The sequence below is a fragment of the Phallusia mammillata genome, chromosome 7, assembly GCF_965637545.1.
Source record: "Phallusia mammillata chromosome 7, kaPhaMamm4.hap1.1, whole genome shotgun sequence".
Taxonomy (NCBI): Eukaryota; Metazoa; Chordata; class Ascidiacea; order Phlebobranchia; family Ascidiidae; genus Phallusia; species Phallusia mammillata.
Window position 1 is genome coordinate 15,216,568 of NC_137258.1, and position 17,357 is coordinate 15,233,924.

A 17,357-nucleotide genomic window follows, 5' to 3' on the forward strand; every position below is an offset into this window, starting at 1 on the left:
TGACTAGCACAATATATTTAGAATACAAAAAGACATGTCAAAAAGTTGACATGTAACGGTCTGCTCTATAACTTCATTTAAAGTGACACTATAGCATTTAAGAAACATAATTGTAGCAATTGACTTGCAGGTAAAAGTGTAGTTTTATTTGTTTTTTACAGGTTTCGACCCAGTGACAGACAAATTCTGATATATATGTGACTGTAACAGTAACCAATTGTGCCGATTGGGATAAAAATGAAAACAAAATCTTTACATACCTCGGTCATGAAACTTCTTTGTATCATAAACTCGCTCAGAGCATCTTAAAAAAAAACATAGAATTGAATTATTGTTTGCTGCAATATATACTGGCTGCATTGTTGTAAACAGTGCATGAAAAATGCTTTATGTTTTAAGTTTTGATGAACTTTTAAAAAAAAAATATGCTACCTGCAAAAAAACTTAACAGATAGTGCATAGGGTGTCTCAAATATAAATTTGGTAATTACTAGTATATGGGGCTGAAGCTGTGCAATTAAAACAGTTATCAATGCAATTCTATCTCATAATTACCGTATATACTTGCGGATTGGTCGCAACTTTTTTCCTTATATTTTAAAAAAAAATTATAGGTGCGACCTATCCGCTTGACATAAGTGCAAATACGGGTGCATGCGCTCGTGTACGCACATACCAATGCCAGACAGTTTCATGAGCGCACACGTGACCGCTCAGCGTGCGTTGGATTTTCCCGCTTTGTTGAGAAACAGTGGTTTTGCGGTTTTAATGCAATGCAGTTCAATGCTAAAAAACAAACAATTGCAACCAAAAAAGCTAGGGAAAGGGCCTTTTAAATCCCTCGGTTTTTAGTGCGACTTATGTGCGAGTCAACTCTAAATTAAACTTTTTTAACACAAAACTAACAGTGCGACCTATACGGTGGCGTGACCTATTGGCGAGTATATACGGTAACAACATTTCCTGTTTCAGCAGAGTAACTAATGATACCAAGGAGGGGTAGTTATGACACAACAATGGTATGTAGTCATTTAATGTATGTTCTGTCAAGATTTAAGGTTTGACAAATTTAGTGAATAAACTGCTGGTGCTACAAGGCAAAATAAATTAGATATTAAACCACAATTACCCAATATAACTTACAAATTGTATACTTTGTAGTTGTTGTCATGCTTACTTTCAAGAAACCTAAAACAAACAAAAGTTGTAGCACCAAATCTAAGTTACAGCAGTGGTTGGGGTAATAATAAAGCTACGGTGAACTTAAATTGATAAAATCAATATAACAACTGTTTAAAGTTTCAGCAAATTAGGGCTTGGATTTCTGAACCAAAGGGCTGGTAAACCTAAAGACCCATATTCATTCCACAAGAACACATTGCTAACCTCACAACATCATCAATATTGTTTCTATAAAATCCTTCCACTCTATCCGCAGGAAATCCCATCGCTAAAACATTGGGACAAATGTCTGTTTTTTAAACAAAGTTAGTGAAGGTGAAAAACTTATTTGAAACTTTGACATACATTACAGCTTAACATTCAGCATTGTGACCATAGACACAGAGTTTTACAAAAATGCAAGGTGGCGCAATAAAAAACTAGAAGGGTGGCTTAGCACATATTGCCCTTGCATATACACTATAACACATATTTTCTACACTTATTTTATATTGGGTCCCATATCATCCATTGTCTTTTATAACCTTGGTTGTTTCTGCAAGCAAAAACTCATGGGTCCCCACACATGCAAAGTTGTAAATAATACATTTCAAGAGATAACCATGAGAAAGTCGGGTGTTGTAAGGTAAAACACAGTGATCTGTACTGTGCATAAATAAGTATGCTTTATGGAGTACAAACTATTTAAATTCAGTCAATTTATACATTTTTGAAGGTTTTCTATTTTATGGTCTATCTGAGAAAAAAAGTGTTAAATAGTGAGAAAAAAAGCTAAAACACAACAATCAGCTCCTATAACACAATAATACAGGGTCATGTAACAGCTACAGGGTTGAACACAAGAATCAACACCTATAAATGGTGCACTGTACAAGCTGTCCAAATTTTATTTAATTCAGATATAGTTTGAAAAATTGAACCATTTTGGGGGTCTAGTGGGGTAAATGTTGGGGCAACAGGGTAAAACACAACATTCTACACCTATAAATGCACACTCTACAAGCTGTCCAAATTTCATTCAATTCTGACATTGTTAAACAATTGACCCATTTCGGGGGGCTAGTGGGGTAAATGTTGGGGTGACAAAGTTGAAGATAACAAACAACTACTATAAGTAGCACACTCTATAAGCTGTCCAAATTTCATCCAATTCGGACAATGTTTAAAACATTCACCCTTTTTAGGGGGCTAGAGGGGTAAATATTGGGGCTACAGGGTTAAACACAATGATTGACACCTATAAATGACAAATTCTACAAGCTGTCCAAATTTCATCTAATTCCGACACCGTTTAAAAAACTCACCCACTTTAGGGGTTAGTGGGGTAACTGATGGGGTTCAACACCCAAAAGTATAAAATATGAAACCACAATGACCCAGTTAACAGTCATGTAAAATTTTATCCAATTCTGACAATGTTTAAAATTTTGACCACTAGAGGTGTTGTTAGCCACATTCGTCAATGCTTCTGACGTCATAAGGCTGTTAACATTCTATGTTGGCGCTCGTAGCGAGCGGACGCAAGCAGCAATGGAAAAAGGTCCTAGTTTTGCGCAAGTTATACAACAAAGAGGTGGGGAACGTTTAAAGAGACCCACTTGCATGAGCTTTAAAACAAGAAGTCAAAGCAAAAGAGAAGATGTTGTCAATATGATAGAAAAAGAAAGCTTTTCAATAAAGAAGCTGGTGGGAATATCTGAACGAAAAGGAAATTTAGTGGACGTGACGTGTACCACAAGAAAAGCTGTACTGGAGTTGTATGAAAAATTAGTACAAGTTGATGAAGTATATTCGGTAAGACTGTATGAATCCGACAACTTAAATGTGGCGGTGGGTTGGGTACCTATACCCTTTCCTAACGAGGAAATTAAAAAAGAATTTGAGAAAAGATATGGTGATGTAAAAAATATCCAACACCGGAAAGATAAAAAAGGACTATTAACTGGAATGAGAATTCTCACTCTTGACAGAGCCGATGTGGAGAAAAACCCAATCCCAAGCTATGTTACGATGAACGGATATGAATTTTACTGCACGTACAACGGGCAGCAAATAACGTGCAAATACTGCACAAAACCTGGGCACAAACAACAAAACTGCCCTGAAAGAATAAAAGACTACCCGAAACTGGAAACAAGCCAAAATGTAACCGCGAAAGGCGTTGATTGCCCCGCCACCGATAAGAGTGGCAACAAGGGCGCTGGAGAAGATAAGAGTTCAGACAAGCCGATTGGGGAACCGCTAGATTTGGACGCCGCCGACACCTTCACCAAAACGGGTGAAATTGAGATAAGCAACACAGAAACAAGGTTGCCTGAACCAAAGGAAATTAGCAAGCCCCCTATGGAACTAAAGCAGGGTTCGTCGAGAAAACGCCATGAAAGAAGCCCAACTGAACCAAACCTGCACCAAGCAAAATCAATCAGCCTTAGCGAGCTAAAAATCCCCATTTCCTGCCCAGTATGCGATGAAGATGGATACGTGACAGAGAAACACACCAGTTTCTTTTGTTGGAAATGCTCGTCGGAGTTTAACATTGCCACAGCGTGCTGCAACGAACTGGACCGATTTCTGGTCCCGGATAAGGAGGTGACAACGAACTGCACCATCTGCAATCAACCTATGAGGAAAATGCCCTGCTGTCACAAGTTTCAGCCCGAGTATCAAACCGACGAAGGTACTTTCGAATGTCTGGAATGCGAAAGGTACGCGATGTTTTGTGTGTGTAAAACCGTTAACGCAATACCCAAACGAACCATGACGACCAACTGTCTAAACAACTATTGCAAGTACACAATTGTTAATTGTAACTGTGGGAAGAAAACCTGCCAACTTTTGGGGCCTAACAAACCCTATCTTTGCGAATGCGGTTTTGAATATGAATTTGACATCGAAATAGGTGTAGAACGCGTTTAAATGCCGCTTTCTATCATAACTTACAACGTTGCTGGGTTGCAAAACCCCAAGAAACGAAGAAGTGTGTTTTATTTTCTGCGTCAGAAAAAAATTGATATAATTTGTCTACAAGAAACGCACACATCCGCATCCTGCCTCAAACAATGGGAATTAGAATGGGGTGGGGAAATTATAGCCTCGCACGGCACAACAAAAAGCAAAGGAGTGGCGGTATTGTTCTCCAAGAATCTATCGTACTTAAAACACAAAGTGATAGTTGACAATCTTGGGCGCTTTGTTATCATAGACCTTGAAATATCTGACCAGCGTTTAACACTATGTAATGTTGACGGACCTAACAAAGACAGCCCGCATTTTTACGACAATCTGTTTAGCCGCTTGGAGGAGCAACGCGCCGAAAGTGGAACAGATGAATTTATTTTAGCCGGGGACTTCAACTGCGTACTTAATGATGAAGTAGATAAAACCGGAGGAAAAACTACGCATAGCAACCGCCGCGCGAAAAATACAATTTTACAAGCGATGGAAAGATTTGAGTTATACGACGTGTTTCGCATCAAAAATCCGACTCTAAAACAATACACTCGCACACAAAAACACCCACACACAGCAAGTCGCATAGACTTTATACTCGTCACAAATACACTTCTGAACAGGACCACCCAAATTCAAATAGAACCAAGCACACAATCAGACCATTCCATCGTCAAACTCGTAATTAATCTGGATAAAATACCTAGGGGAAGAGGGTATTGGAAGATGAACACGTCCTTGTTGGACGACGCAAAATTTGTAAAAAAAACTAAAACATGGATCGCCGAATTTATGAACACTAACGATAATGGGTCTGTATCTCCCCAAGTCCTCTGGGAAGCACTAAAATGCAACCTGAGGGGATCTATTATCAAATACGCTTGCGAAAAGGGAAAAAAATTGAAAGCCCAACAAACAGAGCTAGAAAATAAACTTTCAGAAATGCAAAAATCACCCCAACCCCATGACGAACGCACGACGAGCGAAATCGCAATAACCCAACAACAATACGACAATATTATTGAAAGATACAGCAAAAGCGCAATAGTAAGAAGTAGGGCGCGGTGGGCAGAATATGGTGGCAAAAACAACTCATACTTCCTAAATCTGGAGAAACGAAGAATGGAGAAAAAGGCCATTACTAGATTAAACTCAAACTCCAAAATAGAAACAGACCAAAAGACTATTCTACAAGTTCTAAAAGACCATTTTGAAACGCTGTATAGGGCAAATAAAAACCCGTGCCGCACTACAAATGATGAAATGAACGACTACGTAAACAGTGTAGGGTGTCCAAGATTAGATAAGGAAAACGCGAACGCGTGTGAAGGGAAACTGACTGTTGAGCAATGCTATGAAGCATTGAAGACAATGAAAAACAACAAATCCCCGGGACTAGACGGCTTTCCGGCGGAGTTTTACAAAGTATTTTGGAAAGATATAAAATGTCCGTTGGTTAATGCATTTAACCATGCGTTTGAAACAGGTGCCTTTTCTGGGCAAATGACTTGGGGGGTCGTAACTTTAATCCCCAAACCAGAAAAAGACCTTTTATACGCCGAAAACTATCGTCCTATTACCCTATTGAACGCAGATTATAAAATAGCTTCCAAAGCCATCAACAGTCGCTTAAAAAAAGTACTACCCACGATTATAGCACCTGAACAGTCGGGGTTTGTAAAAGGTAGATACATAGGAGATAATATAAGAACGCTTTTCAACATTTGGGATCATATTTCTGAGCAAGGATTGCATGGGGCCCTACTGTTTTTAGATATATGTAAAGCATTTGATTCAGTGGATTGGAACTTTGTTAACATAGCTTGTTCCAAATTTGGATTTGGAAAAGATATGTGCAGATGGATTAAAACATTCTATGTTAACTCACAATGCTTGATCATTAATAACAACCACATGTCTACCCCTTTTAGGATAGAAAGAGGCGTTCGACAAGGGGACCCGCTGTCCCCTTCGTTGTTTGTTATAGCCATAGAATTCCTGGCCTTGTCTATTAAACAGAACAAAGCCGTAAAAGGAATTAACGTAGGTGCAAAGGAAGTTAAAATTTCGCTTTTTGCGGACGACTCGTTACTTTTTCTAGACGGTTCAGAAAAAAGCTTTCGTGCAGCTTTTGCAGAAGCAAAGGAATTTGGCAAACACACTGGCTGTAACATTAATCTTGCGAAATCATGCGCCATGTATATAGGCGAAAGACAACCTAACGCCAATCACCACCTTTCTTCGGAAGGTCTTTCATGGCCAAATACGTTCATAAAATATCTAGGCGTAAAAATTCCAGTGATTAGAAACAAAACCAATCTGTTTTCACTCAACTTTGAATCTATAGGAAAGGAAATTGAAGCTGTAACAAAACCATGGCTAGCAAGATCACTCTCGTTATTAGGACGAGTAATCATTATCAAAACCCTTGCGATACCCAAACTGCTGTACAAACTGAGCGTTTTGCCCATTAGTATACCGCAAAAATTTCTGAAAGAAATTAAACGAAAACTTTTTACTTTTCTTTGGGGCTCCAACTGGGAGAGAGTCGGCAGGAAAATATTGTATTGTAGAATAGAGGACGGTGGCGTGGAAATGATAGACCTAGAAGCCTATGCAAAATCACTTCGTTTCTCCTGGATACGGAAACTGTTTGATGCTGACTATGTTTCTTATTGGAAAACAATTGAAACTAGTATTACTTCACTAAACGCCATGATCTGCATTGCAGCCACCAATTTAAAACTCTCGCACAAAGAGGTCACTAAACTAACTCCCCTCTCGACATTCTGGTCATCGATTGACCTATGGAAGGAATGTGTAACCCAATTTTGGAAGCAGAACACAGTTTATAACTACGGTATCTGGTTAAACAACAAAGTATTATTCAAACGAAAACCCATCGCCTTCGAAAGTTTTATAAACGCTGGTATACTAAAGTACCAACAAATTATAGACAACAATTTAGACTATCGCAGCTTCAAAAGCGTTTGCGAAAATTACCAATTGATAAACAACAATCAAAACCATGCAAACTACCAGTGCCTTATTGCGGCAATTCCAACAGCTTGGGAAGCATACACACCTGACAAACCAGACAGAGAAACAGTCCTGGACAAAATACGGACAGGAATAAAAGACAAATTATCCACAGCCAAAAATGCGTACGAGTTCTTTGCTTCGGGTAATAAACAGCAACCGATCAAGCAGCAACAAAAATGGGAACTAATTCTACAAGGGGCGCCCCTAAACTGGCCAGATATCTACAAAAACTTGCACGAATGTACAATGGAAACTAGACTGCGCTCCTTCCAAATTAAATTCAACTTAAGAGCCATTGTTCTAAACGATAGGCTTTATGGATTTGGGATTGCGGAGGCTGATGTGTGCACATTTTGTGGTGTGTGCAGAGAAACCATGTACCATTTATTTTGTGATTGTATTCATGTCCAGGTATACTGGGAAAGCGTAAGTGCCTGGATTGACAGTGCCATGTGTAATCGAATCGACCTTAACAATTGTATAAAACTCTTTGGAATCCACACTGAATGCTTTGAAAAAGGTTTTTTGAACTTGATTAACTGCTTGCTTTTGATTGCTAGATTTGTTATTTACAAAAGCAAGATTCAAAAACTGAGGCCAAAGGTGGAAATGTTTGTTTATGAGATGAAACGTTGTAAGTGCAATGAAAAATTTGTTTCTCGAAAAAATGATACTATGTGGAAATATAGAGTGAAGTGGAATGCCCACCTGCGCTAATGGCTATATGTGTTTGCTCGTTATAATCGTCTTTTTGTCGTGATGTTTATGCGCAATAAAAAAAAAAAAAAAAAAAAAAAAATAAGGCTGTTAACACCCCTCCAACTGTCTACTGCAAAAACATCCACCAAACAACCCACAAACACAAGTAACATATGTCTGGTTGGGTTTATACCAGGGGTGGGGAACCTACTTAGTACTGCGGGCCGCATGAATTGCACAACATTTTCGGGCGGGCCAAATATTTTTTACTTTCAAATTCTGTGTAATAATACCCTAAGCATACAAGTGATTTTATATTTCATTGCTCCAGATTTGATTTTTTCTTTGCTGCTACATGTTTGCAACAAACAAGGCTTACAGGTTCATCACTTAATTCGACTAAAATCTGTCCATTCTTTCTGGAACACCCTAGCTCCATTTAAAACTAACACCGCATGGCAAATGATTTGTTACTGGAAGAAGAGACAATCGAGTGACTGTTACGTCACAAATACAGCAAGTGGTTGAATGTGTGGCAATTTTAATAAGTTTGGCGTCAAATATAGAAATGTCGAAGTCTTTTCAAGTAAATGTTTGTACATAAACATTTTATTATTGTTTTTTTTTGCTACGTTTTATGCTGTACTTTAACAAAATTGTGACGCGGGCCACTTTCAAAATGCAAGCGGGCCGCAGGTTCCCCACCCCTGGTTTATACCATCACACAAAACTAACGTTTGTGGTGCGCACCAACAACATTTTACATTTTGGGGGCTAGCGGGGTAAATACTGGGGTTGTCATGACAAACGAAGCAGATGGCACATCTACATAACTATATCTACCATCTGTGAAAGTTTCATCCAAATCCATCAAACATTTCATGGCAAAAGAGGGTGCACAAACTTCAGGGAGGAAAGAAAAAAAAGAAAACAAAACAAAAACAAATCGAGTAAAATCAAGATGTGTCCCCTTCAGGGAAGGGGACCCATAAAAATGTTGTTGCATTTACACTATAACCAGTGGCGTAGCCAAGGGGTTTTGGGGGTCTGGACCCCCCCCCCTTTTCAAAAAGTTGTTCGTAAATTAAATAGGCCAAAATCGTTCCGTTTACCACTGCGTGATAACAGGGAGTCATTCTCAAAAGATCTCAAAGACGCGAGCCTTCAATCTCTTGTATTCGCTTGTTATCTAATCGCCAATTGTGACGTAACAAGGGTTTAATAAGGAGGTTTATGCGCTAACAATCGGAAAGTTACGTTCCGGCTAGGACGCTGGTAGCAGTTTCTTGCTAAGTGGTAACTGCACTAAGTGCAACATACTAAACTGTTTTTGCATTTCAACAATGTAAAAGTGTTAAAAACGTGTAATGTTGTGTTGCTTTGATCCGCCAAACACGTAATAGTTTGTCAAAAACATTAGATCGATGTAAATCGAGTTACGTTATCAGGGTAATTTGTTATTTGCCAGGTACAATTTATGCCTTCTGCAGTTACCACCTTTAGTGCATTCGTGACTTTGCGCAACTTAACAGTAGGATTACCGCTTCAGCAAGAGATTTAGTTCTTTAGAAATGGGACCCTGTTTTTTTAAGCAACGATTTTGATTACCTGACAGTCACGCTTATTTTGCAGCTGCAGTTTGGCTGAGTAAGCTAGATAGCAGCGGCGAAATCAGAAAACTACAAAGCTTTTGCTAAAATTACCTGTTCTTCCTGTCAATTAGATGGGTAGAGAAACCGCCAATTTTGGAAAAAGTGCTTTGCCGCATAACGCGTCGTTTTGAACGACATATGACATCATTAGGGATTTTCCCCCAAAAAATTGTTGGACCCCCCCTTTAAAAATTTCTGGATACGCCCCTGACTATAACCTATTGTAAAACATTAATATATTTCCTATGGTTATTTTGTATTGGGTCCCATATTAGCTATCGTCTTTTATAACCTTAGTCGTTTCTGCAGGCAGAAACTTATGGGTCCCCACATATGCAAAGTTGAAAATAATGCATTTCAAGAGATAACCATGTGAACGTTTAGTGTTGTAAGGTAGAACACAGTGATCGGCACTGGTCTTAAATATTAATACTATGTACAAACTATATAAATTTAGATTCACCCCAGATATTGTGTGGAGTATATATGTCCTATTTAACATTCTTTTTCAAAGAAAAGACGGAGTAAATAGTGGCATAATGGGGTAAAACAAAAAATGGACACTTATGAATAGCAAATTCAAGCTGTTTAATTTTTATTTAATTCGAACATTGTTAAAAGGGTCGCCCATTTTGGGGATTAGTTGGTTAAGTTGTGGTGCTACAGGGCAAAACATAACATTTGAGGACTTAGTATGTTCAAGAAACTTTGCAAATTTTATATTATTAGGACGTTTTATTAAAGTTCATTTATTTTAGGGGACTAGTTGAGTAAATGTTGGGGCTACAAGGTAAAACACATCAATCGAAACCTACAAATAGCATGCTACCTAAATTTTAGCCAATCCCGACACTGTTTTATGAACTCACCCTTTTTAGGGGGCTAGTGGGGTAACTAATGGGGTCCGACACACAAACTAAAAAAATATGAAACCCCAATGACTCAATCAATAGTACTGCAACATTTCAGCCCAATCTGCCAATGTTTAAAATTTTGACCACTAGAGGTGTTTTGAGCAACAACCGTTAATGTTTCTGACGTCATAGGGCTGTTAACAAGCCCCTAACTGCCATGGCGCAAAATCGTCCACCAAGCAACCCACAAACATGAGTAACATACAACTGGTTGCCCTTGTCACACTATTGCGCCACAGAAACCTTTTGTTTGTGGTGCCCAGTAACATACAAATACGTTTTACACTTTAGGGGCTTGTGGGGTAAATGTTAGGGCTACAGGGTTGAACACAACAATCGACACCTATAAATGGCATACTCTACAAGCTATCAAAATTTCAGCCAATTCTGACACTGTTACTCACCCATTTTAGGGGGCTAGCGGGGTAAATACTAGGGTTATCTGGACAAACAAAGTGGGATGCACATCTACATAACTTTATCTACCATCTGTGTAAATTTCATCCAAATCCATCAAACATTTGATGGAAAAACGAGTCGGACAAACTTTGGGAAGAAAAAAAAGAAAAAAAACACAATTTGAGTAAAATCAATATATATGTGTCCCCTTCAGGGAAGGGGACCCACAAACATCCGTTATGGAGGCCACCATGCTTGAAAAAAACAATGTGGCCGCGCCACCCTGCTAATGCAGTGCCTATGATTGTGACTACTATTAAATTTTGAAAACACTAAACCAAAATCATCAGTTTGAACAAAAAGGATACATGTTAAGTCCAGGTCAAACCCATCTTCTATGTATCTTCTTTTGTTTTTACTGACAAGTTTCTTGATTTTTGACATGTTGATCACATAAGTTTCAACCTCATTGATTTCAAACTTCCTACAAGTTTGCTGTATTCATAATTTTGCAAAACCAAAATTAGACAATTAACACAACCTGCACAAACAAATTTAAATTAGCACAAACAAATAAGTTAATAAAGCTAGCTATAAACTGACTGGATGTTTAAATAAATTGCATTATCCTGTATCTAAAGCAACATTGCGTGATCTACACTCCAGTCTTACACCAACAATGCATCCATCATATATGTTATGACCCACTACTGCTAAACTACACAGGAATTGTCACGTCACTGCATCCTGTGCTAATACAATCAGTGTGCGTCACTGTAATATAAATAAAGACCCATACATACAGTGTGATTAAAAGCCCACAGGCAAACAAACAACTGAGAATAAAATGCCAGAAATTTGTTTAGCAGATAGCAATAGACAAAATATTTTTATTAATTGCATTTGATGCTTTTTGGCAGAATCACATCAAAAGTCTTGGAAATACTTTTTTACCATTTGGAGTTTTTTTATTACATTACTTTTCTAATAAATAAAGCATATTTTTGTTTTTATTATTCAAAGATCATTTCATCACCCTTTTTTAATGTAATCTAGTCAAAAGGCACCTTTCTCACAAAGCTTCAAATATTCCTTTTTTTCGGCTTTAACTCCAATTGTCTGACATAGTACTAAAAGCATTTAGACAAAAATTACAGAGAAAAACTTCAAAATACCTACCAACCCTTGAATGTTTAAGAAAGTGTCTTAGTTAAACCTAAAACTGTTTAAGAATGCAATATGTAACAAGCAATGTACAGCAGTGAAATGCTGTACTTCCTCAAAAATTTCATATTTCTCTGATTCAGGAAGTTATCCTTAATATTTCAGTATTTTACATTAGACATGTATGAATACAAAAGCATGTCAAATTTAAAAAACAAAAAACACAGCTATTGAAAAAGGGTTTAGAAAATAAAGCTACGATGAACTTAAATTGATAAAATCAATATAACATGAGCTATGACCAAAATACTACTTTTGTAGTATTTGCAGCATTACATAACAAGTATAACAGATAAGTCCCAGGCAAGCGCCTATTGCTTTGAGTGATAAGTCAGGTTTCAATTTTTCAAGTGCTGCTTTAGGTGTGTGGTTTTATTTTGAGATAATGCTGTTTTACAAATTTTGTTGTGTTTAGTTGAGTTTATTTTGCTTGGTGAAAAACACACTGTAACTCAATGGCACCAGGGCAAAAACAGATGTGCTATGTTGATGCGCTATCGAGTGCAACATAGTGGAGGCCACAATTGTTGGTTGACATCCAACTCGTTGGTGTTCATGTTCAGTGTTTTTTTTAAGGTGTTTTGGGGGACCATTTCGGTCTTTCTCCAGCGGTTTCCCAAAATTTGCCAGTAGCCTAATAAATAATTCGTTTAAGTAAATATGGCTATTTTTTGGTATTGAAATGAAACACTTGCGGTCTTTTAAAACTACTTAGCGGTCACCCAAACCAAACCTTAAAAAAAACCTGTTCATGTTAACCAGAGGTTGATAAAAAAGAGTCCAGTTCAAAACATCTTTATATTTAGGATTTTGTTCAGGATACTTCTAAAGCAGATTGATAGCCTAACTCAGCAACTAGCATTTATATTTTGTTCTTAATGTTATTTTTAAATATGAATTTAATCACAAAATGAAAACATGACAAGCTAATATATCCTCTCCAAGCAAAAAGAGTTGAGTGCAACAAAAAATTCAGCACACCACACCTGTAGTAAGCTTAGCTAAAATCTTATGTTTTATGCAGGTTTAAATGCAGTTTCACACACAATGATAGAAAAAGCACAATACAATGAACTTTGTTTTTAGGGCAAACAGCTTCTTAGATAAAATCTTGTTAAAAGGTAAAACATATATATATAGTGAGTTGTAACGTGCATTAAGGTGTAAATGTTCACGCTGATGTAAATGTTTGATGTTTAATGGTTATGGTATCTTCAACCTAGACTATGTTTAGACATTTTTTATTTTACACAATTTTTTTTTATTTAATTTTAAATTTTGTTAGCTCCAATTATTATGACTGCAATGGTCATTCACAAAGCAAGAAATAACATAGTGCTATACCAGGGGTTCCCAACCTTTTTTGCTGCTCGTACCCCTTTGTCAGGTCAGACCATTCTTCGCACCCCCCAAAAAATTCCTGGATTTAGCTATAATAAGCTGATTTAACAACACTAAAAGATTTAGCTGTCTTAAAAGAAATTGGTTTAAACTTGTAAAAATATTTTTTAAACTTTTTATCCAACAATAAAATTAGGCTATCATTAAAGTTTAACTGTTCCAGACTTCTAGAATGAGCAGCAGTGTTTCCAAAGTTTTACATAACGTTTAGTAGTTTAATTTTAGCTGTTACGCGAATCAAAATGGTACTGACACTTATTTTAATATGAAAACAATGAGGTGTCCTTTTTGCCCCTTTTTCCCTATATTCTCTAGTTCTAAAGGTGGATAGTTTTATTCCTAACTTTGTGCTTTGTTGCTTATTGCTGGCAGCAAGCAAAAAAAAGCATTGTTATAAGACAATGAGACTTCTTACTAAATAACAACAATTATTTGTTCTGCACTTACATGTCACTAAACATATTTTTAGTTTTTACACTAGTACAACACACCCGAGTTCAGACAACTTTTGCAACATTGCAGTAACAGTCACCGACCAGCACTTTCGCAAGTCGTGTATTTCATCAACATCTTACAATACGAAGGTAAAGGATGCAATTGCAATGTGTTCTTTTACCAAACAAATCAACTTTTACACAGCTGCACCTGCAAACCGGATGGTGCTACTTCCTCGCGTACATTCAAATACACACACATAAACATGCAATGCACAGTGCACACACACATACAAACTTGCACTGTTGCACACAATGGTCCACAGCGCCACCAATCAACATTATTGGTGGTGGCGCTAAAGTCCTAAAAGGTTTTTTCATTTTTTAAATAATTTATTAATGCCTTAATGGGAAGGAGCTTGGCCGAACGGTCCCGCGCGCCTGGTCCATAATCAAGTGTAATAAACCTCGGGATTCGTCCTTGGGTGCTTTCTGGGTTCGAACATCGTAAAAAATATTTCCTCGGGTTGCACAAAGACTATCTTTGGGTTGCTGCTTACATTAACAAATACGAGGAGTCCACATTTCAAAAATACACAAGGCTTTTGCTAAAAGCGGGAATATCGTCCTGGCAATGCTCGAATCAATTAAAAGGCAATTAACTTGTGAGAGACCGCATGGTCCTCATGGTTGCCAGCAAAGTATTTTATGTAGACTTGGTTGCCAGGTGGCCTAAAAATCAGACAAAAAACGATAAATTGGCCTAATTTCACATGCTGCGTCCGACACTTAAAAATCATTAGGACATTTAGTTTTTAGTCCCAATTTTGCTGATTGACTAATTTTTTGTCCCCTTTTCTTAAAGAGCCCCGGCACCGGAAAATTATTTTTTAATATGTTGTTTGTCGTATTTTTATAAACACGATTCCAGATTTAAAACCACAAAAATCGAAGTTACTAGTTAAATATTTACGTTTTAAATCTAAAAACACTGACACCTTGCGGATACTTTGTCACTTAGCTCAAACGTCATGTGACGTCACCTCGTACCAACTTGGTTTGGAGCTTGTTGGTGGTTGTATAACATTTTGCGACGCCAATTACGTTAGTCAGTTTAGGTATTTTGGTGTTTAATTGCTTTAATTTTTATACTCAAGTGTGCAAAAATGCCTGCAGTGTGTTCTGTGTATGGTTGCTATTCGAGAGGAAATCAAAAGGCCAGCAATATGACACTTTTTCGCTTTCCAAGTATAAAGCGATTGCGGTAAGCTTGGATTAAATTTGTTAACGTGAAGAGAACGTGGAAGGGACCAACAAAATGCAGTGTTCTTTGTAGCCTACATTTCACAGATGAATATTTCACAAATAAATTGCAGTATGACAGGGGTATGGCAAAGTTGTGGTGTTAAAGCCAAATGCCATTCCATGGATTTATGAGAACATTCTTCTTCAGCAAGAAATGGCAATGAGAGCAGCTGCAAGAAAAGTAGTCACACAGCATATGGTATGCTTTAGTTAATTTTTTTCTGACATAATCTCATTTAACATTATAGTCTCCAATATTACCATTATGTTATACTAATTTAGTTTATTGTCGTGCCATTTATTTGGTAATAACAAAAAAGTGTGGTTATGAAAAAAAAAGGTGTGATAATATCAATACATTTTCATGTAGGGAACCACCCAATCTAAGCTATGAACCAAAATACATTGTGTGTAAAAGAAAACTTCTTCACCTCTTAAAATATTGCCCAAAATGTCAAGGTGCCACAGTACCCACCAGAAAAAAAAAATTGTTTCACTTGTGACTGTGGCTCAAAAATGTACTGCTCTCTGTTGCAAATAAGTGGAAAGTCAGGAAGTCGTAAATGGTGTACCAGAAATAAATTAACTGCAGATTTCCCTGGACACTCAGCTAAATTTGGTACATACACAATGATGGATCTTTGCAACAATAAAATTGTTGCTATTAACCTTGTTCAGGTATTCAGTTGGTAATTTCCTAATATTTTCTAGGGCAATGAAGTGGCAAACAGCAATGCTATGGAAAAAGAAGGATTCTTGGGATGCATTGAAAGCATCACAAGCAAAGGATTGTTTATTAAAGCCTTTGTGACTGACAGGCATACACAAATCATTAAATACATTAGTGAAGAATCTTCAGAAACAAAACATTATGTTTGGCATGTAGCTACAAGTATGATGAAAATAAAAGATGAGCATACACCAGTATATTTGTGTTTATGGTTTTGAATTTAGAAATCCAAAAGAAACTGACAGCACTTTCTAACAAAGCCTATTGCAAAGAGTTGGGACCTTGGGTGAAAAGCATATACAACCACATGTATTGTTGTGCAGCAACGTCACACGGGAATTCACAACTTATAGTTGACAAGTGGCTGTCAGTCAACGTAACTCTGAAGCCTTCCCCAGCACCATTCAACAAATTTTCTGTAGGCAGTTTATCTGTAAAGCCTGAATACATAGAGGTTGCTGGTGGCATATTGCATGTTAGTAGTTGGTACAGTAAAACTTACTCGTGACGGGTGTTACCCTCATCATGATTTCCGAATTGACGTTTAAATCGTTAATATGCTGCTTCTAATGCATACACGTTGAGACATATATTCGAATCCAGGATGTGCATTTATACAAAGCAGATTTGACTCAGAATATTCGTTGAACTTGGCTAACTGCTGTTGCACTTACTAATTTCATGGCAACAAACGCATGATTTTCTCTCCTCCATTACCACACAGTTAGTACACGAACACCTACAATAATACTGTTACGTGAAAAATACCTTTTGTTAACAACAAAACACCTACCTTTTTAAGAAAACAGTTGTTATATATTCCTTAACTGTCAACTAAGCGTCTACGTTAATTTTATCAATTGTAAACAGTAAAAAAATGTACGCATCAAAGGTAAAACAAGCAACAAAAACAACAGCTGACCAACGCCATTGTTAGAAGTTGGTACGAGGTGACGTAACAATCGCTGCTACATTTTAAACCAAGGTGTCGCTCGAGAGCTCATTGTTTGATTGAATATCTCGAAAACGACAAATCATAGGACAAAAAAAAATTAGTGATTCGGATTCCCTGAATTATGGCAATTCTAAATGGCTAAAATGTAGAAAAAGTCACATCGCCGCTGCCGGGGCCCTTTAAGGTTGCAAAACTTCTTTTACGATTTTTACATGCTGACAAACGTCATTGGTCGCCAAAAAACTGTTGATAAATTGTCGAACCCATTGTGTTTAAATACACATTTTCACTATAAATATCATGCATTTGTCATGTAAATATAAGCGCGCAAAACTAAAATAGCTGTACCTCAAGCGTAATAAAACATGTTAAGTTGAGTTTGTTTTACTTGGCGAAAGAACTCTAGCGATTTACACTAAAACCTAGCCGGGAATTGATGAGCAACGTTGAAACGTTGCAGAACGCAAAACA

General features: G+C 37.3%; 2 protein-coding genes and 2 long non-coding RNA genes across 6 annotated transcripts in view; 2 read left to right on the forward strand and 2 right to left on the reverse strand.

The window, feature by feature from the left end:
• LOC145239118 (phosphatidylinositol 3,4,5-trisphosphate 3-phosphatase and dual-specificity protein phosphatase PTEN-like) overlaps window positions 1–11,394 on the reverse strand; it is a 28,744-nt gene extending 17,350 nt beyond the window's left edge. For both annotated transcript variants that reach the window (XM_080102402.1, XM_080102401.1), the window contains exons 1-4: window positions 11,206–11,394; window positions 1,387–1,471; window positions 1,144–1,188; window positions 261–304 (exon numbers count right to left, since the gene is read on the reverse strand). In XM_080102402.1, coding sequence (XP_079958528.1) covers window positions 261–304; window positions 1,144–1,188; window positions 1,387–1,471; window positions 11,206–11,281 — 250 coding nt within the window. In that variant the 5' untranslated portion in view covers window positions 11,282–11,394. The remainder of the gene's footprint in view (window positions 1–260; window positions 305–1,143; window positions 1,189–1,386; window positions 1,472–11,205) is intronic.
• On the forward strand, window positions 2,677–4,098 carry LOC145239117 (uncharacterized). The gene has a single exon (XM_080102400.1). It carries the CDS (start codon window positions 2,713–2,715, stop codon window positions 4,096–4,098), a length of 1,386 nt encoding a protein of 461 aa, XP_079958526.1. The 5' UTR covers window positions 2,677–2,712.
• Window positions 11,395–14,738: 3,344 nt separating the features above from the next.
• LOC145239124 (uncharacterized) lies at window positions 14,739–16,149 on the forward strand. The gene is made up of 2 exons (XR_013862227.1): window positions 14,739–15,400; window positions 15,913–16,149. It is a non-coding gene; the product is annotated as an uncharacterized LOC145239124 (long non-coding RNA).
• Window positions 15,640–17,064, reverse strand: LOC145239125 (uncharacterized). Of its 2 annotated transcripts, XR_013862229.1 has the most exons (3): window positions 16,725–16,897; window positions 16,434–16,670; window positions 15,640–16,371 (listed from the first exon to the last, which is right to left on the reverse strand). It is a non-coding gene; the product is annotated as an uncharacterized LOC145239125 (long non-coding RNA). The 2 variants fall into 2 exon arrangements; XR_013862228.1 differs by having other exon boundaries at window positions 16,434–17,064.
• Window positions 17,065–17,357: the final 293 nt, after the last annotated feature.